The 26993-nt window shown below is 37.9% G+C and overlaps 1 protein-coding gene across 3 annotated transcripts in view; it reads left to right on the forward strand.

The window, feature by feature from the left end:
• Nucleotides 1–10436, forward strand: part of PCDH10 (protocadherin 10) — a 36046-nt gene extending 25610 nt beyond the window's left edge. The window contains exons 5-7 of one of the 3 annotated variants that reach the window (XM_030947010.1): nucleotides 2791–2886; nucleotides 4780–4854; nucleotides 7097–10436. In XM_030947010.1, the coding sequence (XP_030802870.1) occupies nucleotides 2791–2886; nucleotides 4780–4814 (131 nt within the window). In that variant the 3' untranslated portion in view covers nucleotides 4815–4854; nucleotides 7097–10436. The remainder of the gene's footprint in view (nucleotides 1–2790; nucleotides 2887–4779; nucleotides 4855–7096) is intronic. The other 2 variants (XM_030947011.1, XM_030947012.1) reach the window with 2 other exon arrangements.
• Nucleotides 10437–26993: the final 16557 nt, after the last annotated feature.

Here is a 26993-nt window from a genome sequence, read left to right on the forward strand (position 1 = left end):
TCAGGCCAAACCCTGCATGAATAATTTAGACACCTCTGAAGGCCACCAAATGGTGATCTACATGTCTGCTTCTCCCTGGAATCTATAGGGAACTGAGGCACTTAGGAGCAATTTAGGAGGAATGGTTCCTATCCCTCTTCTTCTCCCCAGGGCTCTGAAAATTTTAAGTCACATTGTAGCTGGCCTTTAATGTGTTCTGCATTGGTTAACCCTCAGACTGAAATGCTCATTTCCAGGCTTGCCAGCTTGAAAGAAATGTGTACTGCAGATTTTTGTAAGGATGCAATAAAAATGGTGAATTTTTAAAACAAGGAAGAGAAACAAATGGAGAAAAAGAAAAGAAGGTTGAGGAGAAGAAATTAATGTTGCGTGCATACATATAAGCAATTTTTGTTAAAAAAATAAGAAAGGAATCAAATAGGAGTTTTATTAAGCACGATACCAAAGTTGTTAGCTTATAGTGAGTTGCAAAGAATGTGAATTGGTACTACAGCATGTATGCAAGTAGAATAAGTTGTTGACAGAGAATTTGGAAATACTCTTAGGGAATATGCTCTGTGCTTTAAGTTTGACATACATACATTTGGGAGTTATTTAATAGGCCTTAACACAGAACATAATTATAAGAACTCTTGCAAATTTAAGTATTCCGTGGTTTTCTGACTTCAGTGGTGATGTCATGCATTCTCTTTAGTGTTTTCAGGTCGATAGTATGGTTACAATAGTAGAGAAATACAAGGAAGCTTTAGTCCCACTGTATCTTGTGGAAAAAAAAATGGTCTTTTGTGTTTTTATGGTGCATTATAGAATACAGTGTAGTGCTTTTCTCTGCTGAGTTGTAGTAACTAAAAAAGCATTGTTTGGGTAGCAAATAATCAGAGCCAGAGATAAATCAAATCTGACATCTACTGTGCCTCTGGCTGTTGCTGGGGGTGGAAAAGAAAAATTCTCTGCATTTAGAACAGAAAATCAAATGCACACGAAGGGATCCTGTGTGCAGCAGAACATTGATGACAAAATCCAGGGCTTGATTCAAAAGTCAATCCCTCTTAGTCATGTGCTTGATGTAAAGCACATGTTGATTAAGGTCACTGCTTACATGAACTGGGAATTGGGTAGTTGTTCTTAAGAACTGAAAAGCTTTGTTTTTTTTGCTTTTTTTTCCCCTTTTTTTCCTTTTTCGGAGGATTGGCGAAGTCCAGGTAGCAAATAAATCTCAGATCACCCATTAGCAGCAGAGAAACATTATTTCAGTGGCTGTCATGATGTGTCAGCATTTGTATCAGGCATCTCACTTCCCATAACAAAATAGTTGCATGTTCTAAACATTGAAAATACCTAAATACTTTTTAACTGTGTATTTTCCAATCTGAAAGCTAAAAGATGTGGCAATATGTGTAAATCAGCAGTTTGGTCAAAAATGCTTTTTCTAAAAATACTGAAAATCTGTTGTTGGTCTGGAACATGATGTTCAAATTTGAAAAGTGGCAGTTTTGTACTGAAGTGCAAAGGACAAACCTCTCTCCCCTTTTCCTGGAGTGGGTAACACTGCTTGTCAGGTTTAATGCATCGTGGTCAGTGCAGTATATCCAGCACTGTCAAATTTTGGCATGGTTGAGAATCCTTCTTCCTTGAACTGATTTAAATGACTATAGACATGGAAATGTTATGCACTCAATGAAAGGAGAAAGAAAAGCAGATTACATAGTTTTCTTTAAACAAAAGACAGTTGGTTTTTTTTGGGTTTTTTTTTGCATAATCATATTTGTTCCAAGAATAAATAGATACTCTCAAACGAAGGAAAGATTTTAATGGCCTGTGGAGATTATTTATTTAGCTAAAATCAAGCCTGTTTCCAGAAAACTTTCAGTGCAGCAATAAAAACTTTGGCATTTTGGCCTACTCTCATTGATTCACAGCCTGAAGACCCGGTGCTCACAACTGGTTTTCTTGTTTCACATGAAATCTGGGTAATTGCACCCATCAGTCCCAATGCTGTGGGTTTATTTGAGAAAAAAATATTTATATCTAGGATTTTGCAGATGCCAGAAGGAGCGTTTCAGCCATACTGAATGCCACATTGTTATCAGGGGGGGAAATTCTACCTTGGGGCAAATGACAGGTTCACGTGCAGGAGCTTCTCCTGCCTTGCCTGTGTTGTCACATCCTAAAGCACACAGACAGTGATCACCAAAGCCAGCAGACTCATTGACAGTAGGGGAGATTTGATCTTATTTAAATATTTATCTATATTTTCAAATGCAAAAATAAGTATGTTCCATCTTCCCTCTTTTCTTCCCCCCCCCCCCGAACTATTTGATATCATGCAGAGTTCAAAAGTATCACATGAATTGTGTAAAAAACTTAAACCCACAATAACTGTGTAAAAAAGTAAACCCACATTAATTGTGTAAAATTAAACATGGGCATCTGAAATGCGAGTTGTTTTATCCAAGATTTCTCTAGAGAAAACATAGATTTGAAGAACAAAATCTCTGCGCTAAAGCCTTGAAAGAAAAGGAAAAAAGTTCCCCTTAAACTTATTCGTGAGGAAAAGATATATGAGTAAAATGTTATTTTTATATTTGTGTACCAAAATTTATTGGCCTGGATGAGACACTCTTTTTTATAATGCCATTAATGGGATATTCATAAAATATTATTAGCAATGCTTTAGCAAACTTCTTTAAGTAATAGATCACTTTTAAAAGGAGAAAAAAAAAGACTTTATGGATTGCAAAATATACTGAATTGACACTTGCAGTGACTGGAATGCTTTTTTATCCACAGAACATGGGTGGCAGCAGAGTAATCCCCATCCTCCATCCCCCAGCCCCAGCCCCAGCCGCGTGTCTCACCCTTTACCTGGATGCACCACTACGAAGGGTGAGGGAGCTATGGCAGTTTGCTCTGCATTCCCATTCACTTGTTGATCTCTTTCCAAAAAAAAATAAAAATAAAACCATCCTTGCTGATATCTGAGCTCCAAGCTAACAGGGACAGCCAGGTTATTTCTGACAGAGTGCATTCTACCACTGTGCTTAGGTTTTGGTGGATTTTGCTTGGGTGGATTTAGAGCAGGAGTGCTGAACTTGCAGTCTGGTTGGTTGGTTGGTCACCAGAATTACATTTTCTAGTTCTGGTGAAGCTGATGGGACTTAGTGAAGAGCCATGCTTCATATGCTACAGTTAAGATGTAGACTGTAAGGGAAACCATCAAAATATGAAGGACAATTAAAATTAGCAATGCAGATTTAAACCCCACCTTGCCGTAATGCGTATGAGGTGATTAACTCCTTTTTGAAATTATCGCTCACTGCAAGTGGGCTGTTCCTGAGTGAAATGCAGGGAGTTACAGCATCCTGTGCTCCTCCATCATTTGCTCTGTTCTGTGGGGAAGGCTTGATCTGTGTGTGGCATGGTGAGGCACACAGCTCGTGCAGGGCACCCACAGGAGAAGACAGTGAGTTGAGTTATGTCATCTTTCTCCTAAGTGAAGGGGGATCAGGAGTATATCTGTAACAGCAACAGCACGCTTGTTAGAAAGAATGTTTTATTCTTTCTAATAAATAGTATTTTTTATTCTTTGACAATTTTATTGTCTAGCAGTTCCTTTGGATCTTTAGGCTGTTGGCACTTCTAGGGGGACTCAGCAGTTGTCCTGTTGAGAGCAGGAGTAATGCTGTGGGAGCTTATGGAGCTCTTAAACACAGTCCAGAGGGAAAGGGACAATGGTTATAAAAGGTATAGGATGGGTTTATAGTATGGGTTTTCTTTTGCTGCTTGGGTTGCCAGCTGTGGAGGGAAGCACTGAGCCCTTTCCCTGTCCCCTTTAGATTGGCTAGCGCTGCTAAGCAGCAGCAAAATTTGATTTGGAGAGTTTGAAGGTGTTCCCAGCACAGGCAATCCCTTCTAGGCTTTTCCATAAGAGGAAATACTCCTGCCTGAACTCACAGTTACAAAGTAGTAATCCAACATCGAGTTTGGATGATTTGCAACAGGGTGAAAGGAAGATTTATTAAAGAGACAAGGGCTTTACACTATTTTCTGTTCATTGCTGATCCATAAGCTAGGAATAATTACTGCATACTTTACTTTCCCTTTCCTGTTTATTGTGTTAATAGTTTTAATTTCTTTTTTTTTGTTCAGCTACCACTGATGTCTTTGCATGTCTTCCCTTATCAGTCTACACAGAATTAGCTCGCTGTGGATGGAAGTCTTATTAGAGTGTCTTGAGCAACAAATGAGTCTTAATATATTTTTGCCAGTTCTTATTTTATTTTATTTTATTTTATTTTATTTTATTATATTTTATTTTATTTTATTTTATTTATTATTTTATTTTTTATTCTTTTATTTTATTTATTTTATTCCATATAAATTGTATGCATTAAGTACTCTTACTATAACACTCAAAAATCTTTGTTGTTCCGGGAAGGATCGATACAGCACCAATCCTGTACCCCAAGAATTTTAATTGTAATGCTTGTGAAACTTTAATCATCTTGCTCACCTCAAATAATATTAGAATATACGTACAATTAGTATAAATTACATTATCAGAATTATAGAACTGCTTTTGTGACTAAAGCCTTTTTTCTGACTACCCATACTCACACAGACTTGAAGGTTCCCTGTGTACTAGTTTGAGAGTTTGGAACAGGTGATAAAATAGGGATGCAAGAGAGAGCTGTGATCTCAGAGGAGATATTAGGCACCAGAAATGATGGTGTTCTTGTTCCAGCTCTTACACTGACTGTGATACTTCCATTTCTATAGCACTTGCCATCTCTGGATCTCAAAGTGGATTATAAAGAATAGTGATTTAAACCTTCCTGCACCTCTAGGAGATAGGTAAGCAATATTATTCCCATTTTACAGATGGAGAAATTGTGATACAGAGAGGCTTAGTGTTTGTTATTTAAAAGCTTATTTATGAACACACATGCATGCACACACAGAGAACTGGAAACAGATGTCAGAACTTTCATTGCTCTCTTTTTTAAGTTGAGTCCACCCTCCTTTCCATTTAACCTCTCTGATTTATATTCCCCATCTGTAAAAAGACGGAAACTGGTATAGACATGCAGAGATTTGCTTGCACATAAATTTCTGTGCAGAACCAGAAAAAAAGCCAAAAGTTGCCTTCAAAATCCAATGCTTTTTATGTGTTGCCAGAGGATATTTTAAGATTTGGTACAACAATTTTTGTAGGTGGGGAGAGTTGCAGTAGTTCTGCAACTTAAATGCATAATATTTAGTTATTGCTATAAAAGGGTTTGATTGTTTTGTAACATAAGCATGTTAACTGGAGATTAAAAATTTCCAAATGCATCAATTTACCTGGCAGGAGGCCAGACACAGCCAGTAACTCAGTCTCTGCATTATCTGGAAGATGGTGCCACATCAGTACACTGTGTCAGGCAGCAGTGGGGCAGTGGTGCTGCACAAAATCAGTGATTGCCCCAGCTGCATCTGTGCTTATCTTCCTCCCAGCAAAGTCCTCCTGTGTCTGTAGTGCAGCACGAGTTCCCCAGTGGCAGACACCAATCTAGACAACTATGCCTAAATATTCACGAGAGAACTGAAATTACGACTGAACTTTGGGGAAAAAAGTTTTAAAGACCCAATATAAGCCTTGTTATTTTTGTCTACCGTTATTGGAATGATTGTTTCCTGTAATATTAAAAAAATATACTTTAAAAGATATTTGGATACTGGATTAATCTGATCATTCACTGCATCATGAAGGTTTTGATCTCATTATTCTTAAAAGCATTGTTTAAAAAACATCTTGCAGAAGCTTTTAAAAATCCTTTCTAATTCTGCAACTAATTTGCTACAGAACTGAAACATTGAAAACCTCATCTATTAGATGCTTTATTTTTAACAGCACATCTGGCAAATTTCTGTATGTTGAACAGACAGCTTGTGCAGAAATGTTTTTCACATTTTCCTGTGTGCACCCTGTAGCATAGGCAGGTTAGATTAGACAAACATCCAACACGCACAGTAGCATTTTCCTGTAAGTAATCTTCCTTGTGATACAGCACCCAGATTTCATACCTTTACTGGTGAATATATATCTAGGAGATAAGTATGGCTAAAGTATATATTCATGTTAAATGGAACGGAGACTGGATGTGTTTATGTGGCATCAACCTGTGCACGATTCAAAGATCCATTTGAAAGTTAAGATTCCTTTTTGTTTCAGCTGTTGAACTTCACACAGAGAAGCAGACTGAATTGCAGGTAGGGATTTAGTTGATTTGGAGCTAAGGTAACACCTGATTTTATCACTCTTAAGTTTTACCAGATAAGAGTGGTGCTGATGCTAATTATAATACTTGAGTAAGTGAGTTAGTTTAATGTGTGACTGAGATCAGAATTTAACCTGGGGTCTTCCTGAAAGCTGGTACAAATCACTTGTTACTTTTGCTCCCAATTACAGTTAAATTAACCAGTGTCTTGAGGTAATGCAGCTACTGCAGCTGGTGGATTAGGATATGGCTTTGCTAATGCATTGACCTTCTTCATCTGTGTTACATGAGTTAATTTTCAGCCTGACAGTAAATGCTGAAATTTGAATTGTAGCACTAATGCACCATTTTTTTAATCTGTCAAACCAGACTGAAGGGTCATTTAGTGATGAGGATAATGGTTCACTTTGAAAGAGAAGGAAAACTAGCTTCTGAATTTTAGGGGGCATTCTAGATCTTGCTTCAAAAAACAAGCTGAACTAGGGGAAAATTAGCCTGTGACATTCAAGTAATACTTCACCTGTAAGTCTGAATATTTGCCTTATCCTTATACTGATTCTGTACAGGCACATTGGAATATTTGCCATGACAAGTTAGACAGAATAATAAAACAGCCTATGAAGTTTGGTATTCAGGCTATCAAGCCTCAAAAAGAGGCTTTCTCTGAAAAGTGAATCAACATTAAACTGTTTGCTGTAATGGGAATTTCCAGCCTCAGTTTGTGACAAGTTTTGATTGTTTCTCTGCACCCTAAGAAACCCTAAACCTAACAACTGTTGGAGACTGAATTTTTTATTTTTGTTCCTCTCAGAAGTGTCTTTCTTTCTCTCCTGCAGCACGGAAAAGGATATGCTAGTCACTTCTACAGGACTTACCTGAAGCAGCATGATTTGCACAAAAGAAAGTCGACCAACAAAAAAGCATCAGCTTTCAACTTCATTATCTTGGCCATCCAGTTCTGTGTAACTGAAGGATTTGTGTGCTGTTGGAGACATCCTGGCCAACTATAGGACCTAATTGCTCTCAGCAGGCCTGAGAAATGAGTTGAAATGTGTAGAACTGTAGAAACTTCAGAGGCAACTGATCTTGCCTCTCTGATCAGTGTGTGCCTGTTTACAGCACTATATATCTTTCTCTCTCCAAAATGTCACTGAGCCCTTTAGATGTTTATATTCACCACAAAAAGCCAATCGTACAGATAAAAGAGATGTGCATTATAAATGCAATATCACTGTTTTAAACTTGACTGTTTTATATTATTTTTGTGTGATCAAGTGTTCCCCAAACTATTCCAACTTTACAAGAGAGATTGTGATCATGTTCTTTTCACCTGTGGGTCATAAAAATGTTGTTAATCTGAAGACCCACAAAATTATCAAAGACATTTCTGTAGTTTATACACCGTGTTGCAAAGTGTTTACTGTACTATTTCAAAGCTTCTAAATAAATATAAAATATATATATATTATATTATATATAATTTTCCGAAAAACGTGGTACAACTTAGTTGATTTTTAAATGGATTCATACAGTCTACACCATACACTAAAGCGAGAAGATAATTCAGGGTTCCTAAGCTATCCTTGCTAAAAGCAAAAATAAAAATAAACCTTTAATAGTACTTCCCCAAAATTCGTATTTTGGTCGATCCTGTTTTTCTTGTTTTAAAAAAAGAAAAAAAAAAAAAGCAAAGCTGTAAGCAACAACATTTTGTCTAAAAAGTTGTGAGGAATTTTCAATGCCAAAGATGCAGCTGTCAATATTACCCCAATGAGCGCTATGTACTATCAGAGGTATAAACCACTCTCCATTATTTTGGTTATGTTTCTATGGTTTTTAATTTGGAATCACAAAAAATCTTTTCTAAGGCTCTATAAATTCACCTGTATATGTTGTTAAAAAGAACACTGGGTGTCTGTACATTTTGCAATGTAAGATATAATGTAAGTGAAGTATTTTAAGAAAATCATCCCAAGCTCATAAATATGTATACATACATACATAAATACATACACACACACACACAAACACCCACACATCTCTCTTTAACATAGTTTTGTGAAACTATACAAATATATTGCCTAAAAATATTTCTCTTGTGGCTAGGAATAGTTGTTGATAGAATTCAAATTACAAAGGCAAAGCGTATGCCAGACTCTTTTATCACAAAGGAGATTTCCAATTAGGAACATGGCACATTCTCAGCTGACCCCTGTCCCATGGGAGTTCAAATGGTGTTGGCCACCATCTTTGTTGGGAAAAGGATTAAGCCCTTGCATATAATCTTTATGTTCTGTAATAATTCTGTGGTCTGAAACAGTATCTTAGAGCGATTCTTTTCTATGAAATATTGAAAAAAGTAAAATTTCGAAGGTAAAGTTTAAAACTACTTTCATGTCCATGGAGTTTAAGTACCATTTACTAAATGTAAAAATCTAGTAAAATTTTTTTCTTTTTTTTTTTTTTTGTGCTGTGATTTTTTTTCCCTTACTGTACCTTAATGCATCAAATAATGAAAGCGAATGAGAGCACACCTTGTTGTCAGCCAATGCCTAGCCAAATTCAAACCAATTCCTTCTGATGATTCAATATTAAGTAAAACGAGAGCAAATGTTTCATTGGTTGCAGTGGGATTTGGGTCATGCCATTATTTTGGAATTCTGTTGTCCCCACCAATGCTGCCATGGGATGAATGTGTGAGAGGTCACTGCTATGTCATAACAGAATTTGGGTTTCTTATCTTTGTTTGCTGGTTCTGGGGTTTTTTTGTTCTCTGTAATGACAGTTTCTATTAGATAGGAATATATAAATCACCTGTATGAAAGTCATCTTGCTGTGGATCCAAATATACACAGGGAATCCAACATTCCTGATCAAATTCCACGAGTTCTTTGTACAACTAGTGGACTGGGCCCTGCCGTTGTTAATTTAATATTCCAAACAAAATAACAGGCTCGTTAAACACTTTAATGTGCACACCTAGCACGTTTGTATAACGACAAATTGTTTCGTGAGATCCTTTTAAAAATGTGTTTTATAAAAAACCTAATTCAAAAATCCCCCAAACAGCTTCAATAGCTATTGATTTGAGCACATACAACACTGCAATGTTCCTCCTGCTCTAGGTAGCAGACCCTTTAGTTGCCTACAGGCTTCATTTATTTTATGAAGAAAAGCAATGGAACTTGTGACAAATATTTCATTTAAAGGAGATTGCTAGATTCTTGTTTCTGCTTTTAGAGCAAGCAATCCCTTGCCATTCTGAAACCTGTTTCTAATTAAGTTTTTAATACAGACATATATTGTAATTTATGGTTGTTTTTTGGTCTCTGGGAGGAAAAGGAAATTGTTTTACTTTCTATTTCATGGACAGCCAAAGTGTTTCTATTTAATGAAACTCTCTTCACATCTTGCATGCAATTTTTTTCATTTTTCTCAAAAATTATTACCCATATCATGTCCTGTCATTCATTTCCAAAACTGAACTCTTTCCATCAAGTATGATATACATACAGATTTATTCATCTTTTTTTTTTATTATTCTAATTTAATGTTAAATACCATTGGCATTGGTCCATATATACGGAAATAAATCCTTTCTGAGTTCACTGGGATGAACTCAGGAAAAGGAAGGAAGAAGTAGTACAAGGAAAAGGAAGAACTGAAGTAGTACAGCCTGAGCTTTTGGGATGAAGCTGTAGCTCCTGCTGGTTCCCCTTGCTCACTGTGAGTTTGGGTGCACTGACATTTGCTGGCACATTCCTTGGGACACATTAAATCCCAGTACGTAGCTGCTGTCCCAAGAGGAGGGCAAACTGGGCAGTGCAGAGGCTCAGTTTGTGCTGTTCCTTTGTTTTGGTGGGCAGCTGGCCACCTCCCTTTGAAATTACCTTGTTCAGCATCTCCCAAATATCCCATGACACTGCTGGGAGCAGGGACAGGTCTGTAAATGCCTTCAGACCTCTTCTCAGTGTGTGTGTGTGTGCCTCCTCCTCTGAGCACAGGTGATGCAAATATTGAGGGACTCTCATCTGTACATCGGACCCAAGAGTGAACTGAAAGTGATCAGGAAACGTTTAGGTTGGGTGTTAAGGGGAAAGATTGATGCCCATAAAACTGACATGAGGAAGGTTTTGGGATCTCCTTCATTGTAGGTTTTCAAGGACAGTGCAAAAAAACAAAAAAAAAAAAACCACCTGTAATGTAAGGGATGATATAAGTGTACTTAAAGTTGCCTCAGAGAAAAAGCACAGAGAAGGCTCTCAGTCCTGTTGTTCTGTAATGTTCCTGGTGGGGCATGCTGAGCTTTGGTTAATCTGTGCACAGCTGTAGGGATGAGAATGTTCTATCCTTCAATTAGGTATTGGAAGCAATATTTAATGTCTCCATTTACCATTTATGAGCATAATAGAGCAAGCTGCCTGTGAGAATAGCTGTCTTTGGAGTAAATTAGAGTTCAAGCAGAGAAGACAGGGTCTTATAAAAGATGACAATATGGAATCAGGTCTGTGAATCCTTTTTTTTTCTTTTTTAAACTCCTGATTTAGATATGTAGCAATAGATTTCTAAGCAGCTTGCCTATTCAAATTCTTCAAAATCAAGCTTCAGTTTCTTCCAAAACTTAGAAATACTAAAACGTTTCACTACTTGAAATTGAATTCCAATTTTTTAAAGCAAGTTTTTGCTAACATGCTTATTGAGGGAAGGTATTTCCATGAACATATCCTTAAATTACTGGAAGAAGGTGTAGTAATTTAAGTAGGTTTTTTTTTTCATTAGTGTTGTTACAAAATTAGGTGAAATTAAATGCACAGATAAATACAATTTGTAAAGATTCCTGCATTATAGACTCTATATAGTTGTGGGGGAGATACGTGTGTGTGTGTGTGTGTGTGTAACTATAGTTCAAATTCTGGGAAGTTACCATGGGATTTTTTTCTTACATCTCCTATCAGTAAATGTAAACAAAAGGGTAGAAACACATGTTAGGGTACTACAAAACAAGACTTGTTCCTTAGTGTAGACTGGAGTTTTGCATTCAAGAATTAAATTCTTCATGTGTTATACCCCCAATCAAGCACACAACTCATTTTCTCTTTACTTCCAAAATGTTACCTGCTCATAGAAGGGTTTTTTTTTTTTCATTCTTTTTTAAAGTAATATCATTCCTCAGGGTAAAGGGTGGATAAATAGATAGTCTTCCTAGGCTGATAAATTGCAATTGCAATTTTGCAAGGCTGTTAAATATTTGTATGTCTTACCTGGAGAAAGCCGATCGTAACCTGCCACTGTTCCATGTTCTTCTAGTCTCAAGTTTTATGGCATTTGGACTTGTGAATTAAAACCTGTACAAAGGTGTAGGGGCCAAAATAAGCATCTTTGATGTACATTTAGGTATTGCAATTTGATTGCAAAAAATTGGCATCAGATGTCTATAAAGGGTAGAAAGTTGTTTATTCTGTTCTGTTTGCAGTAATGTAAAAGACAGCCAGTAGGACTTTAATATAATATTGTGCTATGACAAATTCTGAAACTGTGAGTCAAATCCTTTGCACTGATCCCTACAATCATTGATCAAGTTCTTCTTAAAGAGCTCCTTCATTTTATTTTGTCTCTAAGAAATGGATACATATATATATATATAAACGAATATACACAGCCATTACAATCCATTGTTGAGCATCTGTGTTTTTGTAGATATCCTCATATGTAAGAAATAAGCAAGAACTAACTTGGACAGATTTCTTGAACTGAAATTGTTTTTGAATTTGAATTTGTTAATAAAGTTCATGATATTGACAGACATCAAGAAAAATGAAATCTCTGTGGGTGTAGCTCTCCAGAAGGCAAACGCTTCACTTAGGAAGCATCCTGTCAAAAAACTGTATAAATGCAACTGCTGGAAATCTTGCTGAGTCAAGATGAAAGATGCTGTGCTAAAGCTTTCTTGTTCACTGTGTCAGCACTGATTAAAGTGTCCTCTGGATGGTAACCACTTTAGGCAAGCAGAAGATATCAAAAATTGCAAGCAGGATTGAGATAATGTTTACCATCCCTGTGGAAGAGAGACACAGACAAATCGGTGAATATATATTGAAATGCTGATCTATATCATACAGTATGGAAAAAAACAGTTAAATCAAACATTTAAGAAAAGTGAATGCTTTCAAATACATGCACTTCAAAGACTAAAGTTCATCTGATGCTCAACATAGAAGCATATTTTGGGTAACTCTGATTTGCACTAACCCTGGAGAGCGATGTATTGTATGACAAAGCCTTACCACTGTGTGATAAAGGGAATGTAACCAAACCAACCTTAATTTACAGAAATCTTGGATCCAAACATTCAGGCTGCAAAACTGAGCTGTATTTTATATGCATCAGAGCCTAATTCCATTAAAGGCAGTGGCCCAAGTTGCAGTGATATGAAGGAGAGCAAAAGGAAGTTTTAGTTTCTTTCTTTATGCATTTTTTAAGCAAGAGCAGCCTGCAATAAAATTATTTGACATCAGAAAAAGGGAAACTTCACTGGCTTTGCTTTTAAAAAAGCTGCACAATCCAGTTTGGAAATTTGAAACTTTGGATGTGGCTATGTGTCAATGTAAAACAGGTATTTCTCATAATTTTGTCTCAAAGCAAAATAACACAGAATATAAATGAAGTGATATAAATGTTTAGGTTTTCTATTAAGATAAAGACAGAAATGCAGTCCTGAAAAGACTTATTCATGTTTTTAATTTGCAGAAGTTCAGACAACTAAAAATTCATTGGAACAGAGTATTCTTACACTGTCCTAGTTGTTGGTTGAAAATGTGAGCAAAACAAGCAAAAAAAATCAACCTCAACCTCATGGATGTTTCAGAAGGTTTTGCTCTGGAGGGTAACAGATCCTAAGAACATTATCTCCTTTCAGACTTGGCTGAAGGATGTTTTCTATCATCTTTGCTGGTCTAACATACTTGGAGTGTAAAAGCAGCCCTCTGAATGGTTTGCACGTTCACCTCAGTGGAGAATTCTCATTTGTTGAGAATAATCTGGAAAAATGACCTAGATGAAGCCTGATGTCAAAATTGCCTAGTAATTCCATGCCCATCACTACAGCTTTTCTAGCCAGGTATCAGAATAATTTAAGGCTGAAATGTTTTGGGATGCTGATGGAAAAGCAGTGGTGTGGCACTGTTCCTATGTGGAAAAAAAAAGAGAGAAAGAGAGAGAACATTCTCTGCTCTTCCTAGTCTCACAGACATCATTAATTGATACTTAAATAGTGTTTTGTTCAGGAACATAAATATCACAAAAGGAGAAGGATTTCACCATGAAAGCAACATATTTGTTGTGGCTTGTGCTATATTAAAAAAAAAAAAAGGAATGGTGCAAGCAAACATTCTCATTCTCAACCCCCTGAAGATGAGGCTAAATGATGCCCTTGGAGCTCACAGCCATTCAGTTTTTGAGAGAGGCTGTGTTTAATTTATATTCTGGCTGTCAACAAAGAAAGAAAAGAGAGACTGTGCTGGAAGTTAAAGATAGGTAATTAATATAATCTGAGGGGAAAATGCAATATACCTTGTAATAACATCATTAAACCTCACTGAGCTGCCTGAAACGATCTGTTGAAAATTAAACAAACAAGCAAACAAAACCCCCAAAACAAAAAATAAATCTCTTTCTTGGCACTGCAGGTACACATTTACATTAGATCACAGCTAAACTGAATTAAAATGGCTGAGGTATATATGGGAGGGATCATATTTTCCTTACACCTGTTTCCAGGGGATGGGAAGGGGGGCAATCCTGGCATCCAGCACCTCCTTGGGGACAGGAACATTCTGGAACATTCCTCATCCTATGGTGAAAATTCAAGAATTTACAGCTTTACTTCCAGATGTATTAACATATATTCTTCTTCAAATAAAACTTTTTCAAGGATGATACTTCACCGTGCTTTTGACCATTTGTGTCAGCTATTTTTGAGGGGTCCCTGTCATTAGGAATAGTTAAGTAATAGGCTTACCAGTCTAACTTAAATTTTCCTTTATAATTATAGATGGAGTTCAAGCAGCCCTTATCATATAGAAACTGTGATGAAGGCCCCCAGGTTTAATTTTGCTACTTTGATTCCTGTTGTCACTCCCTGTGTTACAACACAGGGAATTCATTTAATTTTATTATTAAAGAAATACAGTTTTGTTCTATTTAGTACGGCTGATCTAAGAAGTACCCCTTAATTAGGAAAAGATTGAGGCAAAATCAAGTAGCTAGCTGTTTTTTTCTTGTATAAATAATTTCCAGACCTACCACTGTTCAAGAAGAACATAAAATGCAGTAACAGAAAATATTTGAAGTCTGCACTTTGATTCACTGGACTAGGGAAATTGCTTTCCTGTTTCCTTTCTATCTGGAGTAAACTGGAAACCACTGTTTGCATGCAAACTTTTTAGGTGTTTAATTCTTCATTCACAGATTTAAATCTACTGCTTTACCGAACACGTTGCTAATATTCACAGATTTATAGCTGCAGGGGGAAAAAAAATAAACAAACTCAAAACATCTTATGTTCTCATCCCAAATATAACTTTCAGCCCTGGAAAATATATGGAAATTGAAAAAAAATATTTTAAAGATGGATATTTTTATTGATAGATTTTTTAAGATAGATTTTTGAAAATAGATTTATTTGCTGCTGTTCTGTTTGGTTTCATATCCTTTATTAGTAACCAAAATATAGCCCAGTGTTATGACAGATGCCTGCATCACTATCCTTATTTTCCTGAGGCACAACTGAGAAACTTCATACTGCAGAGGTGGGAGCAAAACCTAATTCCTAAATCAAAATAATAAGATAAAAAAAAACACCACAACAGTCATTATGCAAGAAAATAATGTAAAATCACATGGGTGCTACCATGCTGAGCTCTCCCCACATCCAGGTTAATGAGCTAACTAGCAGTCTGGAGAGCAATCTGCAATTTGGTGCCCTTGGTCTCTCTGTCAAAAGAATATATAATTATTCTTTTCAAAATGGGACAGCTTCAAAGAGAAAAATGAAGAGCTCTTCATCTTTCCACTCGGAGCCTAAATCCTTTTGGATTTGATGATTAGGGAGGGTTGGGAAAAGGAAATTGGGTTTAGAGCCCATCATATTAAAGAAGCATTTGTCCTCAGCAGCCAAGATTATGAGCAAATACTATGATCATATGGCATAAAAAGGGCCTCTGGCAGCATTTCTTTGTCTGGTAGTTTTCTGCTCAATACTTTTGTTTCTGCAAACACCTATAAACAGGATCCTGTTTCTGTTAAGATGTTTGTTAAGGTGTTAAAGACTAGACACCTAAGGTTTCCTGGGCAGATGGTCTGACTTCTGGAATATTTTACCAGGATGTGAGAAATCTGCATTCAGTTCTTTCCACCTCATGTGATTTCTGCATCCACACCCAGCCTAGGATAATTTCTAAACAGCAAGTTAGAGGATTCTCTCCTTCTCTACTGCTGCAGTCTGCAAGAGCATTTCAACACCTCTTGCACATTTGCCACCTCCCATGGCTTACCACTGATTAAACACAGACTCATTTTCTTGCTCTCCAGTGAGTGTGTGATACTGTGCAAGAAGTTTTACTCAGTAGCTGTTTGTAGATGACACAGAGAGTGGCAGTAGGTGTATAACAGAGAGCTTTCTGTTCTTCCAAAGGGAGAGATCAAGAATAAACCACCCCTGAAATGCTGGTCATGTAGATGAATGTCTTACCAGAAAATATTTGGACATAGCAGTGGCAAGGGCTGTGACCGTGTTCACAGGGGTCTGAGGATGAGGGAAGAGATGAGGATCTGACTCCATGTTTCGGAAGGCTTGATTTATTATTTTATGATATATATTACATTAAAACTATACTAGAAGAATAGAAGAAAGGATTTCATCAGAAGGCTAGCAAAGAATAGAATAGGAAAGAATGATAACAAAGGCTCTGTCTCAGACTCTCTGTCTGAGCCAGCTGACTGTGATTGGCCATTAATTACAAACAACCAACATGAGCCAATCACAGATGCACCTGTTGCATTCCACAGCAGCAGATAACCAATGTTTACATTTTGTTCCTGAGGCCTCTCAGCTTCTCAGGGGGAAAAAATCCTAAAGGAAAGGATTTTTCATAAAAGATGTCTGTGACAAAGGGCAGTCTAAAAATGCTACACTGAGAGCGTGCATTGCTGGGAAGGGACTTACTCGGTATTTACTCAGTAAGCGTTGAAAAGTTCAGAGATTCTGGACAATTGAATGCATTTTCTGCAAGGTCTGTCCTGAGTCACCCTGTTGATGACAACAAAATTGCCATACCTGTTGAGTTGTTTCCCTGGAACAAGTGCCTGCACTCCAGCATCATAAACTGCAAAGGCACAGACAAGACACAAAGTAAGAATGTGGCTCACAGAACTGCTGGTAGAAAAGAGGATTTGCCCACCCCTCAGGGCCCAGGGTTGGGGCTGTCTCCACCTGCTCTCTGCTTGGGACAGTGGGATTTACCTTGTCCTGCCACCCTTGGGGAGCCCCATCCCCAAAGCACCCTGACATGAGGCAGTCATTGCTCCCAAATCTCTTTCCTTGCAGCAGGATCAGCACTTTGAAGCCATTACCAATACAGGTTGACCTAACCTATTCCTAGAGACTGTGATAAAGCAGGCATGATACGGCTCCATTGTGAAAGGGAGATCCCAAACGTGGTGGAAAAAGAATATTTCATTTTAAGATGCAGCTTTGTTTTGATAATTTTATTTATTTGATGTTGTATTATTATGAAATACTAGAGTATTTAGATTGCAAAATACTAGTTGTTTCAAATAAATCAAACAAGAATGTTTCCTGTGCATATGTTGTCACTAATATTACTCGAGGTCTTCACTTTACATACTTGGTCCTGGCTTGCTCTTACAAAGGAAAATCTTGCAGACATGTAACAGAGCTCTGTCTTCCTCTTTACCCAATTTCCCCCCTTTCTGAGACATTAAATTGGCCTGACCAAGTACTTTGAAAAAATAAGACAATGGGAGACATATGGAAAGGATTTCATTTAAAGAATTTTGTGCACTTGTTGTGCAGGTAAAATCCTACTTCAATTCCTGTTTTATCCAAATAAACAAAGGAGCATAAAAGTACATTCTTAGCCCAATACAGGTCAACATCTTGCTCTGACAGGTCCATTGTAAACAGGGCAAATTGATTCATTAATCAAAATACTAAATATCTATGCAGAACTACAATGGTATATTTCTATTTTATAACTATATATATATATATATTAAAAATATAACTTATAAGTTGTATTTTATATTCTATATTCTATATAAAATATGAATATTTATATAGTTTAATTATAAAATTATAATATACCATAATACACCATAATATATATTATATTATATATTTATATATAATATGTAAGTATATTTCTATATATTATATTTTATATATGAACATTAAAATATTATATATTATATGGTATTATATTATATTATATTATATTATATTATATTATATTATATTATATTATATTATATTATATTATATTATATTATATTATATTATATTATATTATATTATATTATATTATATTATATTATTATAATATGTATTATAATATATATTATATTATAATTGATATTTATATATAATAACTAATCAATGAATGCAAACTGAATTAAACAGTGAGATATGGGGTTGTCCCTCTCAAAGGCGTAGCACAGAGCTCGCAATCTAGGGAAGAAGAATTATTTTTACTAATATGAAAAAGCATCTGAATGAATCACTCTGCATTCTTGAGATAGGCTGATTATACTAGAAGTTTGTCACTTTGTCATCAGCCATCCAGACTGCATTAGATTATATCATTCCAGATTGTAGTATTAGAAGTAGAGATCTCTTTTTGCTCCCATCCTATTCCCAGGATTTTTGCTCCCTTAGGGCTTTCAGAGAAGAAAGAGGAGAGCAACAGACACTGTTCTGTCCTGATGCTGGTGAGAATATCTCTCTGGACTGATCTTGTGTTTTAACACCCTGTTGTATTCCCCCTGCACTTTTTGAACACACAGGAGCTAAATTGGGAGAAAATGTCTTTCTTAAAAGATCAAAACCGTAGTAGGCTTTGAACCCTTAAATAATATGGAAGATCAGAAGAAGCCTGTTCAAGTCAGGAGGATCTGCTTATCACCCTGAATTATATCAGTACCATCTTTCTCTTTATTGCCCTGAGAATGGGCAGAATCAAAGATAAAATAGCATAAGAAATGACACCCTGTGGCCTGCTCATCTCTGGCTGCCATTTGTATGTTAAATCACCAGCAGCTGTCATGATCAGAAAGTGTGGGAGTCTGGGTTGGAGGGGATAAACATACACAGAAAAAAATTAGGGCTTACTTCCTTAAGGGAAGGCAAAACAAAGTAGAAATGCAGTGGTGTAGACAGCACAGGTGGTGAATGAGTAACTAACAATGTTGTTTGAGGAATAGGGGGCAAATTCTGCGTTCATATCTCAGTACTTCTCTCTGCATCACTATAGTGTATTGCCTCTCAAAAACTGAATGGAGGACACTTTTAAATGTCATTTTATTAGGCATTCTTATTAGGTTTGTTTGTGTGTGCTTATGTCATGCAATAGCTACAACAATAAAGAGAAGTTTGGAGTTTCAGAAGGTTGCAGCCAACTCTCCTGTTTGGGGGATAACACCGTCCCCTTCTTTGCACAGTGAGCTCACTTTGCTGGGACTTCAGCATGGAGCCTGCCTTTGGTTACCTTTCTTTGAATGAACTGGGGAGCAGGCCATCCCTGCTGTGGAACTGTGTGGGAAATGGATTTGTAGAAAATTCTCAAAGCCCAACAGAAGGCTCACATAGTGTGCACCTGTATGCAAACCTTGAGATAAGAAATGCTGACTTGGAAATGCCATGGAATAGGACAGGCATTGCTGAGAGAGAAATGGAGCTAGAAACAAGTTTCAAAGGATGGCCTTGCAAATGAGACTAGATACTTTGGAAAAATAGAACTATGAAAGATGCATTGGAGTAAGACCCACGAGGGGTAATTTTTGATGATTGGCTTTAAAGCATTTACAGCATGGTGTGGCTCAATCTGATAGGCCAAGAAACACTTACAGTGTGTTGTAATTAGGAAATAGTTGGCTTCTGATTGTGATGGTGTGAATTATAACATCTGTATTGCCTCACCCTTCTCATGAGACTGAAAATGGAATGAAAGTTTTTAGAACGCCTCTCAGTTGCCCCATCTCTAGGTCAGGAAAAGGGTTTAATCTGACAAAACTATCCCTTGGTCTGCACTAAGGCTGAAGAGTGGATCCTTCACAACTCACAGCCAAGAAGAAATCAGCTGTGGGAAGGAATTTTTATCAAAAAGTGCTTCATGGCTGTGGCAGTTTGTGGGTGGTGTCCTCCAATTTAGTTTTCCCACTGAAACCGCTCCGAGCCATGGGCTGCTCACTCTGCTCCCTCTCTCTGTTCCCCTGCAGCAGGATGGACAGAACTGGAGGCACAAAAGGAAAAGATCATGTGTTGAGATAAGACCAGCTTACTGGAAGCAGCAACGAAATAAGGAAATAAACAGCAACAGCAACAATATTAATAACAAAAGTGTGAGGGGAGGGGGTGAGAATCACATGCAAACGCTCACCACTGTAGCATGCAGAGCCTGACAACACCCAGCCACAGCCCTCTACCCCAAACTGTAAGGCAGCTCTTCCTCTGCTCCCCCTAAAAATGATACCAGGTGGCATAGAATATCCTCTAGGTCCTGGCCATATCCCACTCCTGGGTACTGCAGAAATTAACCCTGTCCTGGCTGGAACCAGGACATTGTCTCCAATGATTTAAAAAAGTTCTGAGTAATCACAGGTCAAAGGGTGCTGGGAATATCCAATGTTTCTCAAAAGCAAGTTGCTACATTAAGAGCCTGACTTCCTTTCTCCCACAATTAAGGATGCAGCACTTCCATCATCTTTATTTCAACATCAAGCTTTCTTTGTTCAAGAAACAGAAGACACATTTACAGATGTCTGCTGGGAGGGTACGGTGAATTTTTCTGTCTCCCTTAGCTGCATATTTATGCAATCCATGCTGAGCACTCTTTTGCAGGTAGGAACTTATGCATGAAACAGTGTTGAATTCCACTTGTTTGTAGATTGTGTAACTTTCAACTGATAGAGTCTCATGTGTTACATCTGTTAGCACTTCACTGGGAAGTCGCTTTCCTTGATGGCCTGCCACTCTTCAAGAAGGATCCTTCCCTTTTGTTCCTAATCTCTGCACAGCATTGCTTTCTCTTTGTTAGATGGATCACTTCTCCAGAATTCACAATCTTTAATAAACACGTCATCACACAAAATGCTTTCATCTATTCTTTAGATTTTGTAACATCTCTAGAAATTATTTTGTTCCTTCTACGTGTTTTGCATGAAGTTGTCAGCAAATCTATTTACTTCGCTCTTGGAGAGTTAAAGTTTTTACTTTCCCTTTGTTCTCCCAGTTCAGTAACTCTGCATTAGATGGCTTGCACTCTTTGGTGGTGGCTTTTTAACCACTCACTGTGACAACTGAATCAATCATACACAAGCCCAGGGCTCAGATATCCCGCTCATGTCAGTGTAAAAGAAAGATCTAAGATGCAGATTTTATTATATGCAAAATGCTTGCAGCAGAGTCTTGAATTTTTACATTTCAGCATGTGTTACAAATTGACCCCTTTCAATTTCCCCATAAAAATACATTTGGCATTTTGTAGTAGATACAAAAAGGTATAATAAAAATTCACACGTATAATAAAAATTCTGCTTCATATTGTGTGATTTGCTGATTAATCAAATGCATGTAATGAACAAACACAAAATATCCTTTCTTACCCATACTGGGTGTGGATAAACAAAAATCAGATTTCTGTTTACCAATATTTAAAAAAAAAAGCACATAGGATACCCAGTTGTAACAGTTTAATTATTAAAGGCAGTAGCAGGAGTTAGACAACCAAAAAAAAAGGACCACAAGGGAAAATACTCAACAATGAGAAGTAGGAACCCAGTCTATGTGGTACTGATGTTCAGCTGTACTTCATAAAAGATGTGTAAGAAATATGGCCCAGTGACAGAGGGTAAGCAGGGATGGAGAAAGCCAGAAAATTTGAGCTTTTCTTCACCAAAATATAAATTCTGCCATTCCACTACCTGTGTAAGAACAGAGATCCATCTGGGGACCCTTAGCCTTCAGAACTAATGAAGACAAAATACTCAAGTTTAGGTGTGCCTGACCTTTTGGAACTTTGCAAGTTTGAATTGTTGCATGTCGTAGCCTAGATTGATCCCATTTAAGTTTAGACATCAACATGAGATGACCCCATTAGGATATGGCAGTAAGCTGCTAAATAATACAGGGAAAGAGAAAATTGTATCAGGCAAAGTTAAAATTGAAGAAGCACTGGAATGAGTGGTAGTGCTGCCTGGCTCCTGGCCAAGAAGCAGGTCAAGATTACATAGACTTCAAATGCTGATGGCTTCATTTAGGCACAAAAACTTCAATACAATAAACTCAGTCTTTAAAAGCCTCATCTTCCTAAGGCAGAAAGTTCTCTGAAGAGTTCAGAAGCTCTGTGTTGTCCAGAGAAAGCTTCATTATTTAAATATTGGCTAAACTGAGTAATTGCGTTCCTACAAATCAATCAGGTCACAGAATCACAGAATATCCTGAGCTGGGAGTGACGTACAAGGATTATCAAAATCCAACTCATGGCCCTGCTCAGGACACCCATGAGTCACACCATGTGCCTGAGAGTATTGTCCAAATGCTTCTTGAACCGTGTCAGGCTTGGTGCTGTGATCATGGATTGCCCTAGGAAGTCTCTTCCAGGGTCCCACCACCTCTGGATGAAGAAACAGCTTAAACCTCCCCTGACAGCTTCATGCTGTTCCCTCATGTCCTTGTTGGACATTATGGCTAAACTTGGCTTTGAACAAGCTGGTTTTGAAACTGTCATTAAGAAATAGATCCCGAAGAGTAGCGGTGTTTACATGTCTGTCTCTTTCCCACACCTTGAGCCAGCACTGTGCAGCCTCAAAACTCAGAAAGTTTACTCAGGACCTTTGTTCAGTGTTGTATTTTCAGGGTCCCTCATGGCAGGAAGGAAATGATGAATCTGACTCCATGTTCTTAGAAGGCTAATTTATTATTTTATAGTATTATATTACACTAAAAGAATGCTATACTAAACTATACTAAAGAATAGAGAAAGGATACAGACAGAAGACTAAAAGATAATGAAAAACTCATGACTCTCTCCAGAGTCTCGACAAAGCTGGATGGTGATTGGTCATTAAGTAAAAACAATTCACCTGTTGGATAAACAATCTCCAAACCACATTCCAAAGCAGCAAAACACAGGAGAAGCAAATGAGATAATATTGGTTTTCTTTTTCTCTGAGGCTTCTCAGCTTCCCAGGAGAAGAATCCTGGCGAAGGGAATTTTCCAGAAAATATGACAGTGACAGTACAGAAGCTTTTTCCAGGCACATCTGGACACACAGACATGGACACAAGCCCCCATTCCCCTTGATGCCACCAGACTTCCAGAGTGTCCCAAGAAGATGCATGTGGAGGGATGGGGATAATAAGTGGAGACAGAAAAGGCAAAGATCATGGTTGAAATGAGAGCAATTGCTGGAAACTGCAATGAAATAAAACCAAACATAAAAAAACAATAATGATACCAGAGGGTAGAAGAGAGGTGAATACTCACATGTGATTTTTCACCATGCAGAACCCAGGGCTTCCCTTGCCGCTTTTTTCACCACTGGCACAACTGAAAGGGACCCTTTTCCTCCTCCTCCCCACCCCCTGTGCAGAATGAAATAACAGAATAAATAAACTCAGGGTCCTAGCCATGGCCCCTCCCGGACTCTGCAAAAAATTAAGGACAAAGCCTTTTATATTTCTTATGTTGTGGTGCCCAAAACTGGACTTCAAGGTGAAGTCACGTGCAGATGCTGGTGCCACAGTTGGAGCCCTTGCCAGCAGAATTTACATGTCCATCTCTGTAAGCATTGCTCAGCAATAACAAAAGCATCACTGAATTATCAACACTGTTCACAGCAGAAATCCAAAAACACAACTACAATGAAGAAAATTACCTCTACCTTCACCAAAATCAGCAGAAAATTTAATTTCTTTTTTTTTTAACATTTTAGTTACTTCTAAACATTATTTTAAAACAGAAAATAGCAGCTAAAGTTTTAAATCAACGATAGAAACTCAAGGAGTTACTGCAGTTCATTATTAGCTTGGAAGAAAACAGAGCAGCCACTATTTCCCTAATTGTCCTTAAAGTCATTATTACATATGCAAGTACAATTTGGTACTCTCCAGAGCCTTTCCCTCATTACACTCTGTGATTCACTAAATTACACGATTGTGATTAGTGAGGCAATGGGTGTCCAAGTGGTATCAGGCAACTACAGGGCTCCTTTTGCCGAGGTCAATTTAATTACATTGTGCATGACAGAAACCAGGCCAACTGAGTACTGCCTTTGCCATCAGCAATTGACACCTGAGTGTTAATGAGCTGGTAATTAAGACTTGGCACAGACAGGCACATTTTAGTGTTTGGGACTGGGATTACCATATGCTTCAATGTCTCTGTGCTAAAAGCCTGACGTTTTTTTTTTTTTTTTTTTTTACTATATGGGATTCTAAAATAAAGGGAAATTATGGCATTTGCAAATAAAAAGCAAGAAAACAGTTTTAATCAGGACTGCATGCTGCCTGTCATAATCTTCTGAGAAATCCTCTCCTCCTACTTGTAATCACTTTACCAGCATTTCATTTTTTGTAGTACATGTTGTATTGGGTTGTATTGGGTTGTATTGGGTTACTGTGGCCAGGTTTTGGTAGAGGGGTAGGGGGAAGAGGGGACACTACAGGGGTGGCTTCTGTGAGAAGCTGCTGGAAGCTTCCTCCACGACCAGCAGAGCCAATTTATGACTTTTCTATAAAGCTTTGCTGTGAAGAGACTGGAACGCAAGATTTCATTTTAAAAATGGAGAAGATATCATAACAACTTAGGGAAACCAGTAAAAAAACCCCAAAACAAATAGGAACAGTAAAACGAACATTTCTGTATTTATAGCTTCTTACAAATAAAAGGCATGTCCATTCATCAATTCTCATTTTTCTGTTCTTTGAGAAAGATGTTGCCAGGTGGCTCCAATATGGACGTGCCTCTAGTCAGAGCTGGGCCAATTAAAATGGTGGTAATACCTCTGTGATAATAGATTTGAGAAGAAAGGGAAAAGAAAGAAAAAGTTATTGTGCAGTTGTAATTGTGGCAGAAAAGAGAAGGGTGAAAAGATATGAGAGGAGCAGCTCTGCAGACACCATGGTCAGTGCAGGAGGTGCTGCAGGCACCAGAGCTGGGGTTCCCCTGCAGCCCATGATGGTGACCATGGTGAGGAAGCTGTGCCCCTGCAGCCCATGGAGATCCATAGGGATGCAGAGATCCACCTGCAGCCTCTGGAGACCCCTGATGACCCATGATGGAGCAGGTTTCTTGGTAGGACTTGAGACCCTGTGGGGAATCCACTCTGGAGAAGGCCATGCCTGAAGGACAGCACCCTGGGGAGGAGGTAGGGTGGAGAAGGAGGGAGGGATAATGGGAAAGTGTTTTTAATATTTTACTTTTTCCTTATGCTGCTCTGATTTTGTTTTTTTAATAAATTCAATTAATATTCCAAATGTGAGTCTGTTTTCCCTGGGACAATATTTGGTGTGTGATCTCTCCCAGTCTGTCTCAAGCCATGAACACTCATACACTTTTTCTCCTCTGTCCATTTGCAGAGAGGAATGGTGGAGTAGCTCTGGAGGGTTCCTGGCATTGAGGCAGGGTCAGCCCACTACACAAATTTATCAATACATGCTCACATTGGAACTGCCTAAGATCAGAGGCATGTTTTAAAGTTTGTTTGTAAGTAAAGCAGCACTGTTATTAATTTCACTACTGCTGTTTGGCCTAGAAAAAAATTAATCAGAGCTGAAACTGTACTGAAAAAGTCTTACTTAAATTTGAGAAATCAATGCAATATCTTTCTCAAAGAACAGAAAAATGAGAATTGATGAATGGGCATGCCTTTTATTTCTAAGAAGCTATAAATACAGAAATGTTGGTTTTACTGTTCCTATTTGTTTTGGGGTTTTTTTACTGATTTCCCTAAGTTGTTATGATATCTTCTCCATTTTTAAAATGAAATCTTGTGTTCCAGTCTCTTCACAGCAAAACTTTATAGAAAAGTCATAAATCTCCACACTTCTACATATCCAGGACACAAGTCCTTGAATCTCTGGTATAATTCATAATACTGGTTTTAACTTGTGATGCTTTCCTCAGCCAAACATTGATTCCCAGGCTCTTCCTAGAAAAAGAGAAAGGCTTTGCCTGCAGTGTGTCCCTTGGGGAGGGTGGCCTGGCTGGCTGCTTTGGCAGAAAGCAGTGGGAGAGACAAAAAGCAGCTCTGCTGGAGCTGCCTTCCCGTAGGGGGATACAGTATGGGTAAATGAAGGTGGTGTAGAATGTAATTTTATCCCCTAACGAGTTGCAGCTGGAGCAATTACTAAAGATTAGGAGCAGGCCTGATGTTAACAGGCCACACCTGTAGCCAATCAGAAGAGTGTTATAAAAGAGTGGATTGGTGGTACCTGGAGTCAGTTGGCTGCTGTGGGGATGAGGAAGAGTCAGTCCCTAGAGGAGCTGCCTACAAGAACCATCAAGGAGGTATGAAACTCTGGCAATATGGAACCCTTGCAATGTCATTACAATAGAACTCTTACAATATATATGGTAACACCTTCCCACTGCCTTTACTCTCTTCTGCAAACGTCTCTACGGACTGTCCAAACTTACGAAGAAGAGAGAAGGTGATGGAGTGTGATCCTAAGGAGAGCTGAAAAGTGACTGGCATGAAGGAGAGCTTGATGGCAGTTCAGTGGTGGGGAAGGAGACTGGAAAATTAGTCAGAAGAAAAAGCTATGTGGTAGGAAAACACCTCAGAAACATAATCCCAGAGACATAATTCCCAAAAAGCATAACCCCAGAAAAGTTAGCGAAAGTTAGAAGGGTAAGCTATGTGGTAGGTAAGCCGCCTCTAGAAAATAACCCCAGAAAATTGGTACTACCAGCACTCATGTGGAAAATATTTCACTTTTAATTGGTGATCATGTTCCTCATGTCCTATGACCCTTTGCAGCTCAACTTTAAACTTAAAATAATAAATATTTTAACTGTCAAAGAGATTTTAAGATGAGTTGGCAAATGGAGTAAGGTGAATAAAAAACACCTGAATGACTTTCAGTGTTTTTGAGGTTAACTCTGCATCTTCAGTGTAAGGAATATTATGAAAAAAGTGATTTCTGTGATGCAGCATGTGGCTATAATTCCTGTATCTCAATTTTGTTAAATTAATAATGTGATACGATACAGTCAGGCCATTCATTACTGGGTTTTACCTGGGACCCTGCCTGAGCACCCAAGCCTGCAGCAAGCTTTACAGCCATGTGTGACCATGTTCACAGGGGTCCAAGGATGAGGGAAGAGATGAGGATCTGACTCCATGTTTCAGAAGGCTTGATTTATTATTTTATGATATATATTACATTAAAGCTATACTGGAAGAATAGAAGAAAGGATTTCATCAGAAGGCTAG

This window comes from Camarhynchus parvulus, chromosome 4 (assembly GCF_901933205.1).
Source record: "Camarhynchus parvulus chromosome 4, STF_HiC, whole genome shotgun sequence".
NCBI lineage: Eukaryota > Metazoa > Chordata > Aves > Passeriformes > Thraupidae > Camarhynchus > Camarhynchus parvulus.